The sequence below is a fragment of the Onychomys torridus genome, chromosome 13 (genome assembly GCF_903995425.1).
Source record: "Onychomys torridus chromosome 13, mOncTor1.1, whole genome shotgun sequence".
Lineage (NCBI taxonomy): Eukaryota > Metazoa > Chordata > Mammalia > Rodentia > Cricetidae > Onychomys > Onychomys torridus.
Genome location: NC_050455.1, coordinates 71,253,048 through 71,267,795, shown reverse-complemented (window position 1 = coordinate 71,267,795; position 14,748 = coordinate 71,253,048). Strand labels below are relative to the sequence as shown.

The window sequence follows — 14,748 nt, the reverse complement described above, 5'->3', positions numbered from 1 at the left end:
CTTCTTAAAATATCTACTACTTTTCAGAACCAAAAAGGTGAAGTCCACTTGACCTGGACACTGTATTGTGCAGGGGAGGCTGAACTGTCTCCACCTAAGGTGGAAGAGACTTCCAAGAGCCAGCAGAAGTGTGGACAGGTACACTGGGCAACTCCCCAGGGGAGACAGAATCCACGATTTGTTTATTATTTGTGAATTTAAATCTTCATCCTCTGAATTAAGAAAGGGTTTGAGAAATGTGTTTATTTGCCTTTGAAGTGAGGAAGATGTGCTAAGAGAGGAGGTAAGAGAAAGACAAGAGAGAGGTGAAAGGCGGACTGAGCGAGGCAGGGAGGGAGGCAGGAACCAGGAGGAGCGCAAGGCGCAAGGCAGGGGAGACACACAGAGCGGCTGCAGTGTAGACAACCAAACCCTTTATTGTCTAAGTCACATTAGACACAACACTGTAAAAGTCCCGTGAGGAAACAAGGAGACAGCAGATTCATAGAGGTAGTAGGAAGTCTGTAACAGTCAGAAATGTGGAAATTATCGCAGAGGGAGCAAATCAAAACAGACTGGCTAAATAAATAAGAAAACACAAATCATATTAAATACTAGGGTTGAGCTGACATAAGTGAATTAACAAACCGGTCCAATACTGATGGTCAGTGGGACAAAGAGGCCATACACCCAGGCCAGCACATAGCTGGTCCCAGAGGGAGTGTAAGCTGGGGGGAGGGGGGGTTGCTCAAGGCCTTGTGGCTACATGAAAACTGTCTCTCTGTGCTTTGAGGAGCAGGGTATCCTGGGATTGGCTGTTCTCCTGGCTGCTCTTCAGACAGACTCTCAACTGCAGGGACCCCATGCACCCCTCTTTCCCTAGACCAGCTGGGAAGGAGGCCCCACTGGAAGACAGACCCTTCCAGTTCCAATGCCAAGTGCAGTTTCGGACACAGTAAAAACGCAGACGACACCTTTGTGTCCCTTTGTGTACAGAATTTTTTAATAACTAAAACACAGAAAGAGATGGGGCCCAAATCACAGGCCCCACACATTCCTAACTGTCACCTTTACTTTCAGCCAAGAAGACAAAAAGCCAGAGAATGCAGAAATGGCGGGGCAAACTATCAAGATGATCAAACACGAATCAACAGAACAGTACTCTGCTGCTGCCTCAGGTGGAGAGAGGAATGTGTCTCTGCGACCTGCTAAAGGTAATGTCTCAGAACGGTCAATATTCCCAAGCACTCGGACATGGCAAGCCGTTTTCATACATACCTGGTGTAGGCGTATTGGGGAAAAAAATAAGTAAAAAAAATAATTATATATATACATAGACATGTATATATGTATCTGCTAGCCAGTTAACATTGCATTGTTTGCAAGTGTCATAGTCACCTGAACGGTCAAGTAATTAAAACAGCAACAAGTAGAATCCAGAATCAAACATTAGCTAACAATAACAATAACAATAATAATAATAATAATATAATAATAATCCAACAACATTAGAACAGAGAAACCACACGCCAGGGTTCATGTATACATGTGTGTTTAAACAAGTCTTTGTATCAGAAGCCCATTTCCTACAAAAACTGCACTGATCCATTACTGTGTTAAGTAAACTGTCGCTCTCACCAGTATATTAAAGGTTAGGATAATTTCTGTACATGTAAAATTATTGCTTTTTTTGAAAAATATATTTTGCATGCTCGTCTTAATCCATTTCCTGCCTTTACAAAATTTCACAATAAAAAAAAACTAGTAAAGCTTTTGCAAAAAATTTCACAGAACGTTTCATTCAAGGCAGCAGTAACTTCTGATAATGCATAAAATCATATGTGCAAACATCTGGAACTTGCAGAAGTATCGCCATCACACACAGTGTCACAGCAATGGGGAAGGGAAACGCTGCTACCTGCGGAATACAGTTCCGGACGCACACGCCGCGTGGGTTCAGAGCCTCTGCCAGGGCCTTCACCCCACCGCAGAAACGTGAACGTGCGTGCGTACGTGCGTGCGTGCGTGCGTGACTAAGGAAGAGGTATATAAAGCCGTCCTCACCCTCAGGCCTGGTGCCCTCCCACCAACCTACGGACAAAGCCACTAGTCCAATGGTGGTCACCAGGCCCAAGAGGGAAAGACATCTATTTGCTGGGGTGGTGCAGGGGAGAGGCTGGGATGGGGAGGAGGGAACAGAAGGTTCCAGAGCAGTAGCACCCTAATGATCTAGGGCCCCCAAACTGCTCAAGGATCCTTCTGCCATCACTAAAACAGGCCCAAATGGGGAGGATTCAGTGGCTTAATCTGTTAAGACGCATAGTCTTCTTCTGTGAGCAGTTTGCAGAATGTAGCCCTGTTACAAAAAGGTCCTGAGAATAAACAAAGACGCCTGCTCTTCTTAGTGTTCAACTAACTCTCTTTTCCAAAGCCGATTTCTAAGTGTTCCCATCTCTGCCGTGTTTCCTGTGCCAGACGCAGCCCAAATGGTGAAAACACAGAGAACATAAGGGTGACATGGACGGCTCAGAGGGGGTCACGGCCAGACCTCTGAACTGTGAGAATCCGCCATCACCCTGCCTTACCGAGCCTGAGCACCACCAAGCCTTACAGCTCCTGAATACACCCTCCATCTTACCTGCTACTAAAAACCCACTGAGGCAGGGAGAGGCGGGAGTGTGGGCCCTCAGCAGCCTCTACTCCCCACGTCCTGACAGCATCACCTCTAAGCACTGGACACCTCCCACAGTGCTTAGCTCTCCACTCCATCCAAACACACCAGTATCTTTTTTCCAGTGTCTCACGCTTGTCTTGAGTAATACAGATGCCTTGAGCTCCCACTGTGCCTGCAAATACCACTGCTTATCATGAGGACACACAGGCCATGGTGGATGAGCACATACATATGTGTGAAAGCTACACGGGATTCTAGGCAGAGCATCTTCACTGTCCCTAAATGGTACCAAGGGAGGCATCTCCCTTGGTCTGCTCTAGCACAGCGGCTCCCAGGTCTAAGGTATCTGGTCAGGAGACCCTGGCTCTTCTTCCCCAAGGTGGCCATGGTCACTGCTGGGAGCCTTCCAATCGCCCGTGAGGCCACTATCAACACCATCACGGGCTGAGCGCTGGAGGCGTGTCTCTAGGTCCCCTTTCGGAGAGGCCCCGCTGGCACAGTCCCTGGGGTAGTATGGTCTCTCCCCTGCAAGAGAAAGAAAATAGCAGGCAAGCTCAATTGTCTTCCAGTCACAAGAGCATTTACGGTATCAGTTTTCTTAGCAAGACCCAGAAACACAGGTGCCCTTCACAGCCAAGTGGCAGAGGCACCAGAGGCCTCTGGTTTTAGGGGCAGCCCACTTTATACCAGCAGGGACACTTGGCTGTCACCTTGCTGCCTTCCGTGGGGGCAGCTCTGGAAAACCAGTGTTGGAAAGCGTCTCCGGCTTCAGGCAGCAAGCGGCAATGGTGGGCTTGGCTCCGAGCAGAGGCTAAAAATCAGCAAGGCAGGAGGAACGGAGGTTTGAAAAGCACAAGTCTGTGGTATGGAGACGATTCCCAGGTGAACGGCAGTGCTTACGGGTGAACACGGAGCCACACAAACCACCTCTGAAGACGGTGCTTCCCTCAGTGGAGAGGCAGAAGAGCTGTGCTTTGAGTCTGATGAACAGACAGCTAAGAGCACAGACATGAGCCTGTACAGTACCCCCCAGTAAGCAGGAGCACTGGTGTTCGAACAGTGGTCATGTTCCAACAGAGGACAAGATAGGGTATCAAGATAAAACTTTCTGTGGTGGTTTGAATAGGTATGACCCACACAGACTCATGTGTTTGCATGCTTGGCCACAGGGAGTGGCACTGTTGGGAGGTGTGGCCTTATTGGAGGAAGCGTGTCACTGTGGGGGTGGGCTGTGAGGACTCATCAATGCTCAAGCTGTACCCAGTGTGGCTCACAGCTGCTTCTGCTGCCTGTGGACCAAGATGTAGAACTCTCAGCTCCTTCTCTAGCACCACGTCTGCCTGCGCACGGCCATGAAGATAATGTTCTAAACCTCTGAAACTGTAAGCCAGCCCCAATTAAATGTTTTCCTTTATAAGAGTTGCTGGAGTCATGGTGTCTCTTCACAGCAATAGAAACCCTAATGAAGACACCAACCAACCACCTGAAATCAACATGCACCCACCAACCACACAGCTCATGGGAAACGCTAATCTCTAGCTAAGTTTATGGGGACCCTAGAAACACATGGGAAATGAGCTCATTGCCATCATGAATCTAATGTTTCAAATCTTTAGCTAAGATTTTCAGAAAAACACTAAAAGCTGGTCTCGCACACAATGTCTACTGGTCAACACATAGTAGAAACCAGAAAGATATTCAGAGAATGTCTGAGAGGCAAGGCAAGGGCAGAGCTGTAGCCAGTGGCTGGTCTGAAGCCCTGGAAGTAACCTCAATTAAAGATGTGACAAGCCCCTCTTAGGGAGATGGTAGACTTCCTGCTGTAGACCAGGAGGGATGGCTGACATTGCTGCATGGCAGCAGTCTCTGTGGACACCAAGCTGCAGTGGGGCTCACTGGGACCTAGTTCTGGGCAAGTTTACCAAGGAACAGGGGGCTCTGACTCCCACAGAAAAAAAGAGCTGTGATTCTGGGTGTTTGGCCTTGAATATTACTCATGAACACCTGTCTACAGCAAACACACTGCCAGAGGTTCCAGGACAGGGGGCGCTGTGCAAGGCTGAGGTGTCATGAACAAGGCTGTGGTGGTGTGCAAATCTGGAGTCTGCATGGACTGCTGCCCTACAGCCCTGGTACACACCTACCTGTGGCTTCTATCTTTGGACAGACCCCACAAACTGCCCCTGGGTCAGGGCAGAGAGAACAGGGATAGCCCTCCACCAACAAAGGGCAAACACTGCACAGCTCAGAAAGCTTTTCAAGCATTTATCCCAGCTTTGCAAAGCCTGAAAATCTAGAATAAGGCACTTGCTATGATGAATCCACAAATCATTGCAGGACTGGCATTTCCCCTTTGTACTGGAAGAGTTCACATGCCTCACTTCTGAAGAATTCATTTTAGATCACTGATTCATTAGGACCATCAATGATGGGACCATTAATACAGTATCCCTTGCAGGGATCTAAAAATAATGAGTTAAACAGGGAAAAGAGATCTACAGTAGTAATCTGAATATGCACAAATTGCTTCCTCTTCCAGGGAGGCAGCAGCCAGGACACAGGAGCTGGCTTTTGGGTCACTGGATTTTGTTTCTCATAGCTGTGAACTGCGAGATGAGGTTGAGCCGAAATGAATACTGGCTATCACTGTTTCAGTGTTCTGGGGCTAGACATTGACTCTGGAACCAGATGAGATCGATTTTCCCCTTCTTTATAAGACAAGGGACCAAACTGTACAGTCTTGGGGGTCTGTCTTCAAAATATGCACTCAAGCCAAAATGCCACAATGGGCACACAAGAAACGCCACAGAGCAAGGCTCGTTGGTGCTAACCCACAACTGTGCATCGGACCTCAGGGACCCTGGCCTTTGCCCAGCCAGGAGTCAGTCAGCAGTGACAAGGTGAAGTGATTTTGGTTAAGTCTGCAGCTACACTTACATTTGGTGGAGTATTATACTTGGAGAAAACAGATGATGTTTGGAAGATGCTTGTTTGATTTTGTGAATAAAAACTTCAGCTTGCATTAGCTATCAGATCTGTGATGCCAAAAATCTACAAGTGCACTGGTGAGAATATGGGCCAACAATGAAGATTCACAGACCTCCCCAAACACACCATCTCTGCTGCTCAACTGCACAGCATGCAGATTCACAGACCTCCCCAAACACACCGTCTCTGCTGCTCAACTGCACAGGATGCAGATTCACAGACCCTGTCCCCAAAACACCATCTCTACTGCTCAACTGCACAGGATGAAAATGAGGCAGGGTGGGTTGCCTTTTTTTTTTTTTTAACATTTCTTGTTAGTTTGATTAATGGAATTATTTCTCCAGCTTAACTATTTTAAACTAGCATTTAGAATAATAAAGAAAAAACTATTAATCATCATCTTTGAATTCTGACAATAAATCCAAACAAATCAAAACACTATATTTCACATTACAGCAAAACTCTAAACTGGGGGGTGAGATGGGGGGTTGGGTTGGTTTCAAAAGTTCTTCTAACTTCTTTTTAAAATATTGTACTACATTTATGTAGTCCCAGTGTGTGTACCTGTGGGCATGCACACTACGGTGCGTGTGGAGGTCAGAGGACAATGTGCAGGAGACGGCTCCTTCCATGCTTCATACCTGACTCAGGTCCTCAGGCTAGGCAGCAAGCAATTTGCCCACTAAGCCATCTCACCAGCTACTAGTTTAATTTCTAATTGTTGAACAATAAAATAATGATAAAACACAGTTTTTCTGAAATATTAGATAGTTTCACCATGGATTAGTAACACCCACACTTCAGCATGTAATTTTCAAAAAGTGGTTTGTTTGTTTTTTTTCCTAATGACAAATGCTGAGGATTACCAGAACCTAAACATGGACAAGATACGCCAACCTTAAATAGAAACTCTCCTTGGAAACTTGGTTTGGTATCCTGCCCACGCTTGTGATGGAGAGTGTTCAACCAGGATGGGACAGGGTCCTGCGAGGGCCTGCCCTCCCACCAGGAGGAAGAAATGGCTTCTCAGCTCAAGGCCAAGACCCTTCATGGCTCCCCAAGTGTGTGTTTTATTTGGGTTTTTACAATAATCGGGAGATAACAAGCGGTTCACACAACATGTCATGTGGCCAGAGCTACCGTCTGCAAACTCACACCATAAACTAACCTGGAACTTCCAAGCCTCTCACTTCCTGATAGAGACATGTGGACATCACAAAGGAGAGGTTGGTGACCTGTTTTCTGAAGGTCCTGGGCTCTTACGACCATACACCTGTGATCTGTACATCACAGGACGTGTACAGGAAAAGATTACCCTCAGACACAGCAGCAAGTTAGCTCTCTTGCTCATCTGAGTTCATTACGGAAAAGTCCTGAGAGAGGACAGTGTTAAGCCAATCAGTCGCATCACCAGAAAGTGCAGCATATTTTGATTTTCTAAATTTTGAAATGTTGATATGCAAAATAAGTGTGCATTAGTTACTTTTTCAGTGGCTATGTCAAAAATCCCAGAAGTAACTTAGTGAAGAAAGGGAACTTTCAGCTCAAGTCTCTCATCTCAGGGAAGTGTCGTTAGGAGGAGTTTCAGACAGCTGTTACATCGCATCCTCCATCAGGAAGAGAGAGGAGGGAGAGGGAAAGAGAGGGAAGAGCTGGCCACAAGAAATGCCTGCGCTCAGCCTGCTTTACCCCTTCCATTCAGTTCAGGATCCCAGTCCACGAACAGCGCTAACCACAGTAATGTCTTCCCACCACAGCCAGCCTCATCTAGAAACTCCCCCCGACAGACCCAAAGGCTGGTCTCCCGGGTGATTGCAGATACTGGAAGTTGACGGTCTTAGCCGTGACAGTTGTTCTGTGGCTGTCAATGCAAAAACCTCAACCAATTGGCAACAAGAACTACTGGGAAACTCCGTGTTGGCAAGACTCCTCGAACCAGCGGTTCTCCTGGGTCCCCCTTTTATAAAGAAGGAGCGACTAGTTTCTCAAGCACAGTCAAATCCAAACACACACGAGCCCATCAGCACACCTCGCAAAGGCTGGGTGAGTGAAGACCAGAAGCCCCAAGGCTGTTCCCTAGCATAAGCTACTACTGACCGTCCCCTGTGGGAATGGGCCTGTCCACACCAGAGAGACACAAGCAACATGCTCTAGGTCTCTGCGCACACTCACATTGCGCCAGAGTTTTCTTAAGACAGCTGTTCACTAGAGTATCAGGCAACAGTGGCTCCCTCACAGTGTGTGTGCTCCATGCCAGGTGTGAGGCAACTCCTGGGGACAACTGTGTCACAACTACACAGGATAGGAAATGCATTTCCCATTAAGATTAGAGCCTTCTTCTCCAACAACTACAATTATTCACATCTCAGAGTCGAGTTAGCTGACCCTGAGTAAACTGAATGCTGATACCTGTTAAACATAAAGATTGCTGCCAAGATCTTTTTTTATCCAAGTTGCCTGCTTACTAGGCATTTGCACCAGTACTGATAAAAAGGCTTCTTAAACAACCTGAATTTACTCTGGAAATGGTTTTACCCTGCTCCCCTACCCAGGTCTAGGGATAGGACAGAACCCAGTCCAACTCACATCCCTGTCTTTCCTCATCTACTCCCTACATCCTTCCTGAGTCCTCTCAAACATCTTAGACCCCACTCTCCTCCATGCCCATACTGACCAGGCTACACAATCTCACTGGGATCATCGCCCTGGTTGTGCACAAGTCCAACCTCTGAGCTGAATTCTGGATGTCACCTCTCTGCTTCAAGCTCTGTTTTCTTCTGGATGCCAATCTCAAGTGGTAACCAGATGCTCCCAACTCTCCAAACACATACCCACAATTCTGCCTCCCATGTCACTAAGCCCTCTCCAGCCAGCTGATTTCCACATTCTTCCTCATGTTCTTCCTCCTGGATTCTGTCCCCCTGCTGAGCTGAAGTCCTCTGCCCCAGAAGGAGCTCCCTAATGGCATCATTCCCATTCCCTCATCTAAACCACCCACCAGGCTTAACCATAGCTTCCATCTTTGCCAACCCATGCAGGGCCTGGCACAGGGGAGCTGCCAATACATTCTGTCAATAAGTGAAATGATTATAAAACTCAATTTTCAAATACTGCCTCAACTGGCTAATTTAGCATCTTTTACATACATATATAAAACTCCATCAGCTTTTGACTATCACCTGGAGTGATTTTAGCATGAATAAACAGTGTTGTATGAGCTTAAAAAAAAAAAAAAAAGTCCAGAGCCCAGAGCCTCTAAAGCCCAAAGGAAAATAACCCAATGTGAATATTAACTAACTAATGGTAGGAAAGCACCTTGATAGGCCTAACAAGATACATTCCTGGCATCGATGATGTAAACTAGTTCTAAGTTAACATCTCCTAAATTTGCCATTGTAATCAAGACCAAACTACAAGAATCAGGAAGAAGGAAGAACACAGGTTATGCCCCAACCTATTATAGATGTTGTTTTCTGACAACACACTTCTTTTAGATTCTTACAGTTCCAAAATACATTAACAAAAAATGGAATTTTCATAAAGACCCTGAACTTTCTATGATGAATCAACAAAAGATACTTTTCAAGGTAAGGGAGGGCAAAGGGGCCAATGGAGCACATGACCTTATACTGGGAATTAAACCAACCAGCTGTTATAAAAGAAGGATGAGTCAAGCTGGGACTAAACACTAAGGTCTGAGCTACAACTGCCCTTCCAGACAAATGAGAGTCGATGCTCTGAGGCCTCATGGCAAAGCAAATGCATGCCTCAGGGCTGGATCCACGCTAACAAGATGTCAGTCCTGGACGGTCCCAAGTGTGACAGAGGAAGGTGGCAGTAAGTCTAACAGGACAGCATTAAGTTTAGCAACAGAAAAGACACATTGATGTCTTTCTCTGTCAGAGCCACAGACGAGCAATAATTACCATAAACACCTAGTGTAAGTAAAAGCAACCCAAGAATAATCCAGCCCAAAGTCTTAGTGACTTCCACGTTCAACTTCTGTTTCCATGTGACGGAAGCATGGGAACAAGCTAGGCAAGAATGACTCACAGGATGCAGGCTCACCAGTGCTAGGAAACTCGGGGCTATTGGCAGACCGACCTCATGCATCCCTCTCCATCAGACACACTGAGGAAAAGCGGGTCTTTGGTGGTCTTGGAGGTGGCCTGTGAGCAGGAGAGCCTGGGACTCATTCTAGCTGTGATACCCAAATGTTAAGCCTCTGGGCACAACATGGCCTTCCTATCACTGCATCCCAGGCATTCCACACAAGGGCTCTTCAGTAGCAAGCAGCCTTTGGTTCTGATACAACAACCAGCACTAAGCTGATTCAGGAACAGGCCCTGTGCTGGGAAATCTTTCTATTCAGTATTCAGGAGAGGTTATATTTATTTTTTTAAAAATTGTCTCACCACCACAAAGGAACTGCTGGATACTTTTAAACCACAGGTTTTACTGAAATGAGCTACAAGTTCCTTGAGATCTCACTACTGTGGGATCACAGTGGAGGCCTTAATCCTGTCATCACAGGGCATGGGACACTGTAGGGCCAGACACACAGACCTAAATCCAACCAGCCAGCCAGGACTTGGGCAAAGAGGAGAGTCTCTGCAGCTAGGAAGTTTCCTAGAACAGTGGATAACCCAAGTGATATGAAGAGACTAAGACAGTGGGGGAGGGGGTAGAGGGCGGGGAGCGGGTGACTGATGCCACATGCTTTCAACCCAAGATAACAGAAAAGCAACCCTGAGCACTTATACCCCTCAGACCCATACTACAAACAAGCATGGCACAGAGCTTTGCCACAACCCTGCACATCAAATGGCATGTGTGAGACAGTCACACTCCCACAGGAAAGGTGCTAGAGGTACACAGGCGTGCCAATGCACAAGAGCCTTGTTTTACCAGGTGTTTCTACAGCTGGAAAACACCAGACCAACATCTCTGACAGGCATCTCTTACAGAGAAATTCGAAAGTAGTGCTCTTAAAGGAGACAAGATGTGATTTATCTGCGGGCCGACTCAGACCCAGACTAAGAACTTCCGATGGTTCCTTCACTGGCCACTCCGTCTCCTCCTTAGCACCAGCTATCATGGGCAAGTCTGCAGTAGCCGGTAGCTATGTGGCCTCCTGCTCTCTGTTCACCCCCAGACAGTCCTGGCTGGGTGGGCTCCAATGACATGGAATTATTCCACAGCGCACATTACGCACAGGTGCCCTATGTCCCAAGTCTTTGCAGGCACACTGACACCCAGACATGCATCATAGGACATACTTGTTTGGGGGCATCCGTGGAGGCTGTGTGCACTTCAGAACCTCGTGGACCATCACACTCAAACACCACTGTGGGGAAAAGGGTCTGTTAGCAGAGGGCTGGTGAGATGCGTGAGTACAAATCAAAGCGGCCGCCGAGGATGAAGCACTTTCACAGAAAGACACCAGCACCCGGCCTGCAACTCCCCGTAACGCTTACGGTGAGAAACCTCAGTATCAGATGCCTGGGGCCGCTACCCTTCCGAAGTCAGACTCCACACTGTGGAAAGCAATCACAAGCAACTTGAATTACCAGTGTGGGGGTAAAGGGACCTGTTTTCTGCTCTGCTGACCACCTGGCCTGTGTCACTGAGCATCAGGCTGGCTTCTGTGTATGTGTGTGTCACGCTGCTAGACAGTGTACCCATTTCCCTAAGGCTCCTGCTCTATTGTGACACACAGGTAGCCCAAGCAGGTCTCAGGCCAGATTTGTATAAGGGGCTGGAAGTGCTTCGGGTCACCACTGATCAGCCAAGGGGGTCTTGTACATATCTACAAACCAGCTCTACCCATCAGGATGGAAGTCATCAGGTTTGGGGCTGGAAGACTAATGCCCTGGCTGTCACTGATGGTGGTGACACTGTAACTCATTAGCATCTCATTTCTGAAGATCTACTCTAGTTAAAGGGAACATATGCAAATGAATCTTTCTCAAACTAAACTACATGGCACACGGATGCTAAAGAAAGAAAGAAAGAAAGCCACGCCACATCCTGAACAGGCAAATAAGGGCAATTGAGAGGTGGATGGCACAGTGACAGCTCTGGAAACCTGAAACTCAAACATGCCCACCGTGACAGTGAGTGACTAGCAGAAAAGGGTCTGTGTTAGGAAGTCAACCTCAACTTAGTCACCTGGAAGAAAGAATCTCATTGAGGAAATGCCTGGGGCAGACAGACCTGTGGGCATGTCTGTAAGGGAGGATCTTTATTACTGATACAGGAGGACCCCGTCTATTGTGGGCAGCACCACACATGGACAGTTGGTCTGGAGTTGTCTAAGAAAGCTAATATATCTTGATTGCTAAGTGATACAGGAGGACCCAGTCTATTGTGGGCAGCACCATCCTGGACAGTTGGTCTAGGGTTGTCTAAGAAAACTAGCTAAGCATGAGTCTGTGAGTTAGTGAGTCAGAAAGCATGCCAGCAAGGAGCAGTCCTTCATGATTCCTGCCTTGTGCTTCTGCCCTGACTTCCCTCACTGACAGATCCTGACCTGGAAGTATACGCCAAATAAACCCTTTCCTCTTCAAGTTGATTTTGGTTATGGCATTTGCCATGACACCAAAATGTAACTGGAACCGCCCCCACCCCTGTACACAAACATGCATATACTTGGCACTGGCCAGTCACACGGCACAGGGCTGTGATACCTGTGTGTGCCCGAAGGTGGGCCCTGAGTTGGCTGGGCTGGTGGAAACTCTTGCCGCACTCCACACAGACAAAGTCTCCCTGGCGGGCCTGTGTCCGCGGTGTCCCTGTTAGTGACGTGGCATAACATGGAGATGAAGAGAGAAGAGGGGAGGGAGGGAGAGAGGAAGACATCGTTAGTCTGTCTGACATATGGACGTGAGGAGCCACCGCTGGGCTGGGTGATAACTGCCAGCCTTGGCACACACAAGGCTGCAAGGATGCACAAAACTACGGTGAATTAAGCAAATGCTCCGGGGACAGGACAGGCACAAGGCGGCGGCACGGCCAGACTGTGGTGGGCATGTGGTTCCAAGCAGCTGGATACACCACCCAGATGTCACCCGGGCTCTACCAAGCCCTAAAATAAACAAATGAGAGGACACCAGTGTGACAGAGACAAAGCCTGGAAGTAACAGGAAGTGACTAGGAACAGAGCCCACTGTGCCCACAGCTGCAATCCATGGAGACAGATGCAGAGCGGTGACCATCAACAGCCACCCCAGCGATGGCCTCCCACCTGTCTGCCTCTGGAGCTCTTGACAACAAGCAGGCGGTAGCCTCCAGTGTAGCCTGTACCATCAGCAAGGCAGGACAGAGCAATAGACATCTATACACCCCAAGCCTAAGTTCTGGGCTCTCCTCAGAGCCAGGAGCAATCGTGCAGCCCTGCCAGGAAAAGGGACTTCCTCCACCCTTGGTTCCTTCTCGCTTTTCCGGGAACACCTGCTGCAAAGAGCCTTTCTCCACTGGGTCCTTCCCCACAGCACCTCCACTGTCTCATTTACCTGGACACTGACATCCCTAACATCTGCGAGGTAACGCATAAGGCAAACAGAAAGGACAGCCAGAGGATACACACCTCCAGGACTGTCCCCTAAGTCCCCGTGCCCAGCAACTAGATAAAACTGTGTCACATTCCATATTGGGCAGATGAAGAAAATGAGCCTGCACGGTGAGACCCTGCAGACTAAGGCACTTCATTTCCTGTAGACTTACTCAGGACACACATAGAATACTAAGATTTAATGAGAAGCCACCAACTAACTAATGCTCCTGGTTTAACACTCATGGTGGAAGGTGAAGATGACCCTGTGGGAAAGATCACAGGTCTTGAGTGACCAGGACGGTCACACGGCCTCTTTCTAACACTTGATTTGGAGAACTGGTGTGAGCCTACAAGTACAGGGAAGAAAGGTAAAACCCTCAGGCCTCACCAAGCCAGACAACGGGAAAGCAACCCACAAGGTGACTGTGCTGCCTGCAGAGGGGTGTGGCCCACACCTCACAACAGACAGAACCAGGCCTTTCTGAGCATGGAGGAGTCTGGTGCCAGCAGAGCCCAGCCACCCAATTAGATGCCCTGGGTTCCGCAAGCTTAGGGTTCCACTTCCACTTGAGCCAAGCGGCTGACAGGAAGCCCGAGGAGAATGATGCTCCTTTCTAGGAATGCTCCATCTGAAAAGTGATCCGTCCCCTTCAGTTTCTACTGAGCTGACTGCCTAGCAAAGTTCCACTCACAGTTCTTCTAGAACCTTCCCTGGTAGACTTCTATGGTGTCAAAACACTTCATCCAACCACACCAGAGACACCAGCAATGGCAGCGGTTCCCCCACCTCTAAGTCACTATCGCTTGCTCTGACTACTGTCAACCTCCTGTCCAACCCACTCTACCCATTCATGAACTGACACACAGTCCCCACACATCTACCACAACACTTTCATTTACTTTTTAAGAAAGAAAATGTGCCGATTACAGCCAACGATACCATGCCCAGGCTGCTGTAAAATTCCAAGTTACTCAAAACTATCTTCTATGTGAACGGAAGACTACCTTGGGAGCAAACCACTCCAACATGCTTCCCAAGAGTCTCAGGCTGCAGAGACAGGCTCCCCACAGTGAGAAAACTGCTCTGGCCATGCACAGAGAGATGTGTGGGGACAGCACGGCAGTGTTTCTCATCGTTACCTTGTGTTGTGTGATCTGTAGAGAGAAAGCCGAGGCTAGAAGCTACTCGAAACAATGAGACGTGATTTTTTTCTAAGCTCTAATAAGGAAGCCCGCGCATACTAGTTTATCTAGAATTATCTCCTTTCCCTGTCTGAAATCCATATCACTGTGTAATACAGGCAGGGGAGACTGGAGACACAGTGACTTTCCATGACTCCTGTATTAACAAACCATGTATGTTACAGCCTGCGTTTCTGGACTCCACAGTCGCTTTATAGAAAGAGTGAACGCAGCGCGGTTTAACCTGCATCCCGGCCCCTACGGCAACAAGAGTTGTTCTTCTATGTTCTGCGGGAGAAATGGGGCTCCACAATACATTCCTACGAAAGTATCACCCAGACTAGCCCAATCAACAGCTACTGCCAAGACC

General features: G+C 48.0%; 1 protein-coding gene across 5 annotated transcripts in view; it reads right to left on the bottom strand.

Moving 5' to 3' along the window:
• Positions 1-391: 391 nt before the first annotated feature.
• Znf516 (zinc finger protein 516) overlaps positions 392-14,748 on the bottom strand; it is a 91,884-nt gene continuing 77,527 nt past the window's right edge. For 3 of the 5 annotated variants that reach the window (XM_036204630.1, XM_036204631.1, XM_036204632.1), the window contains exons 4-5: positions 12,331-12,435; positions 392-3,178 (exon numbers count right to left, since the gene is read on the bottom strand). In XM_036204630.1, coding sequence (XP_036060523.1) covers positions 2,991-3,178; positions 12,331-12,435 — 293 coding nt within the window. In that variant the 3' untranslated portion in view covers positions 392-2,990. Of the gene's footprint in view, positions 3,179-10,920; positions 10,989-12,330; positions 12,436-14,748 lie in introns of all 5 variants that reach the window. The other 2 variants (XM_036204633.1, XM_036204634.1) reach the window with 2 other exon arrangements.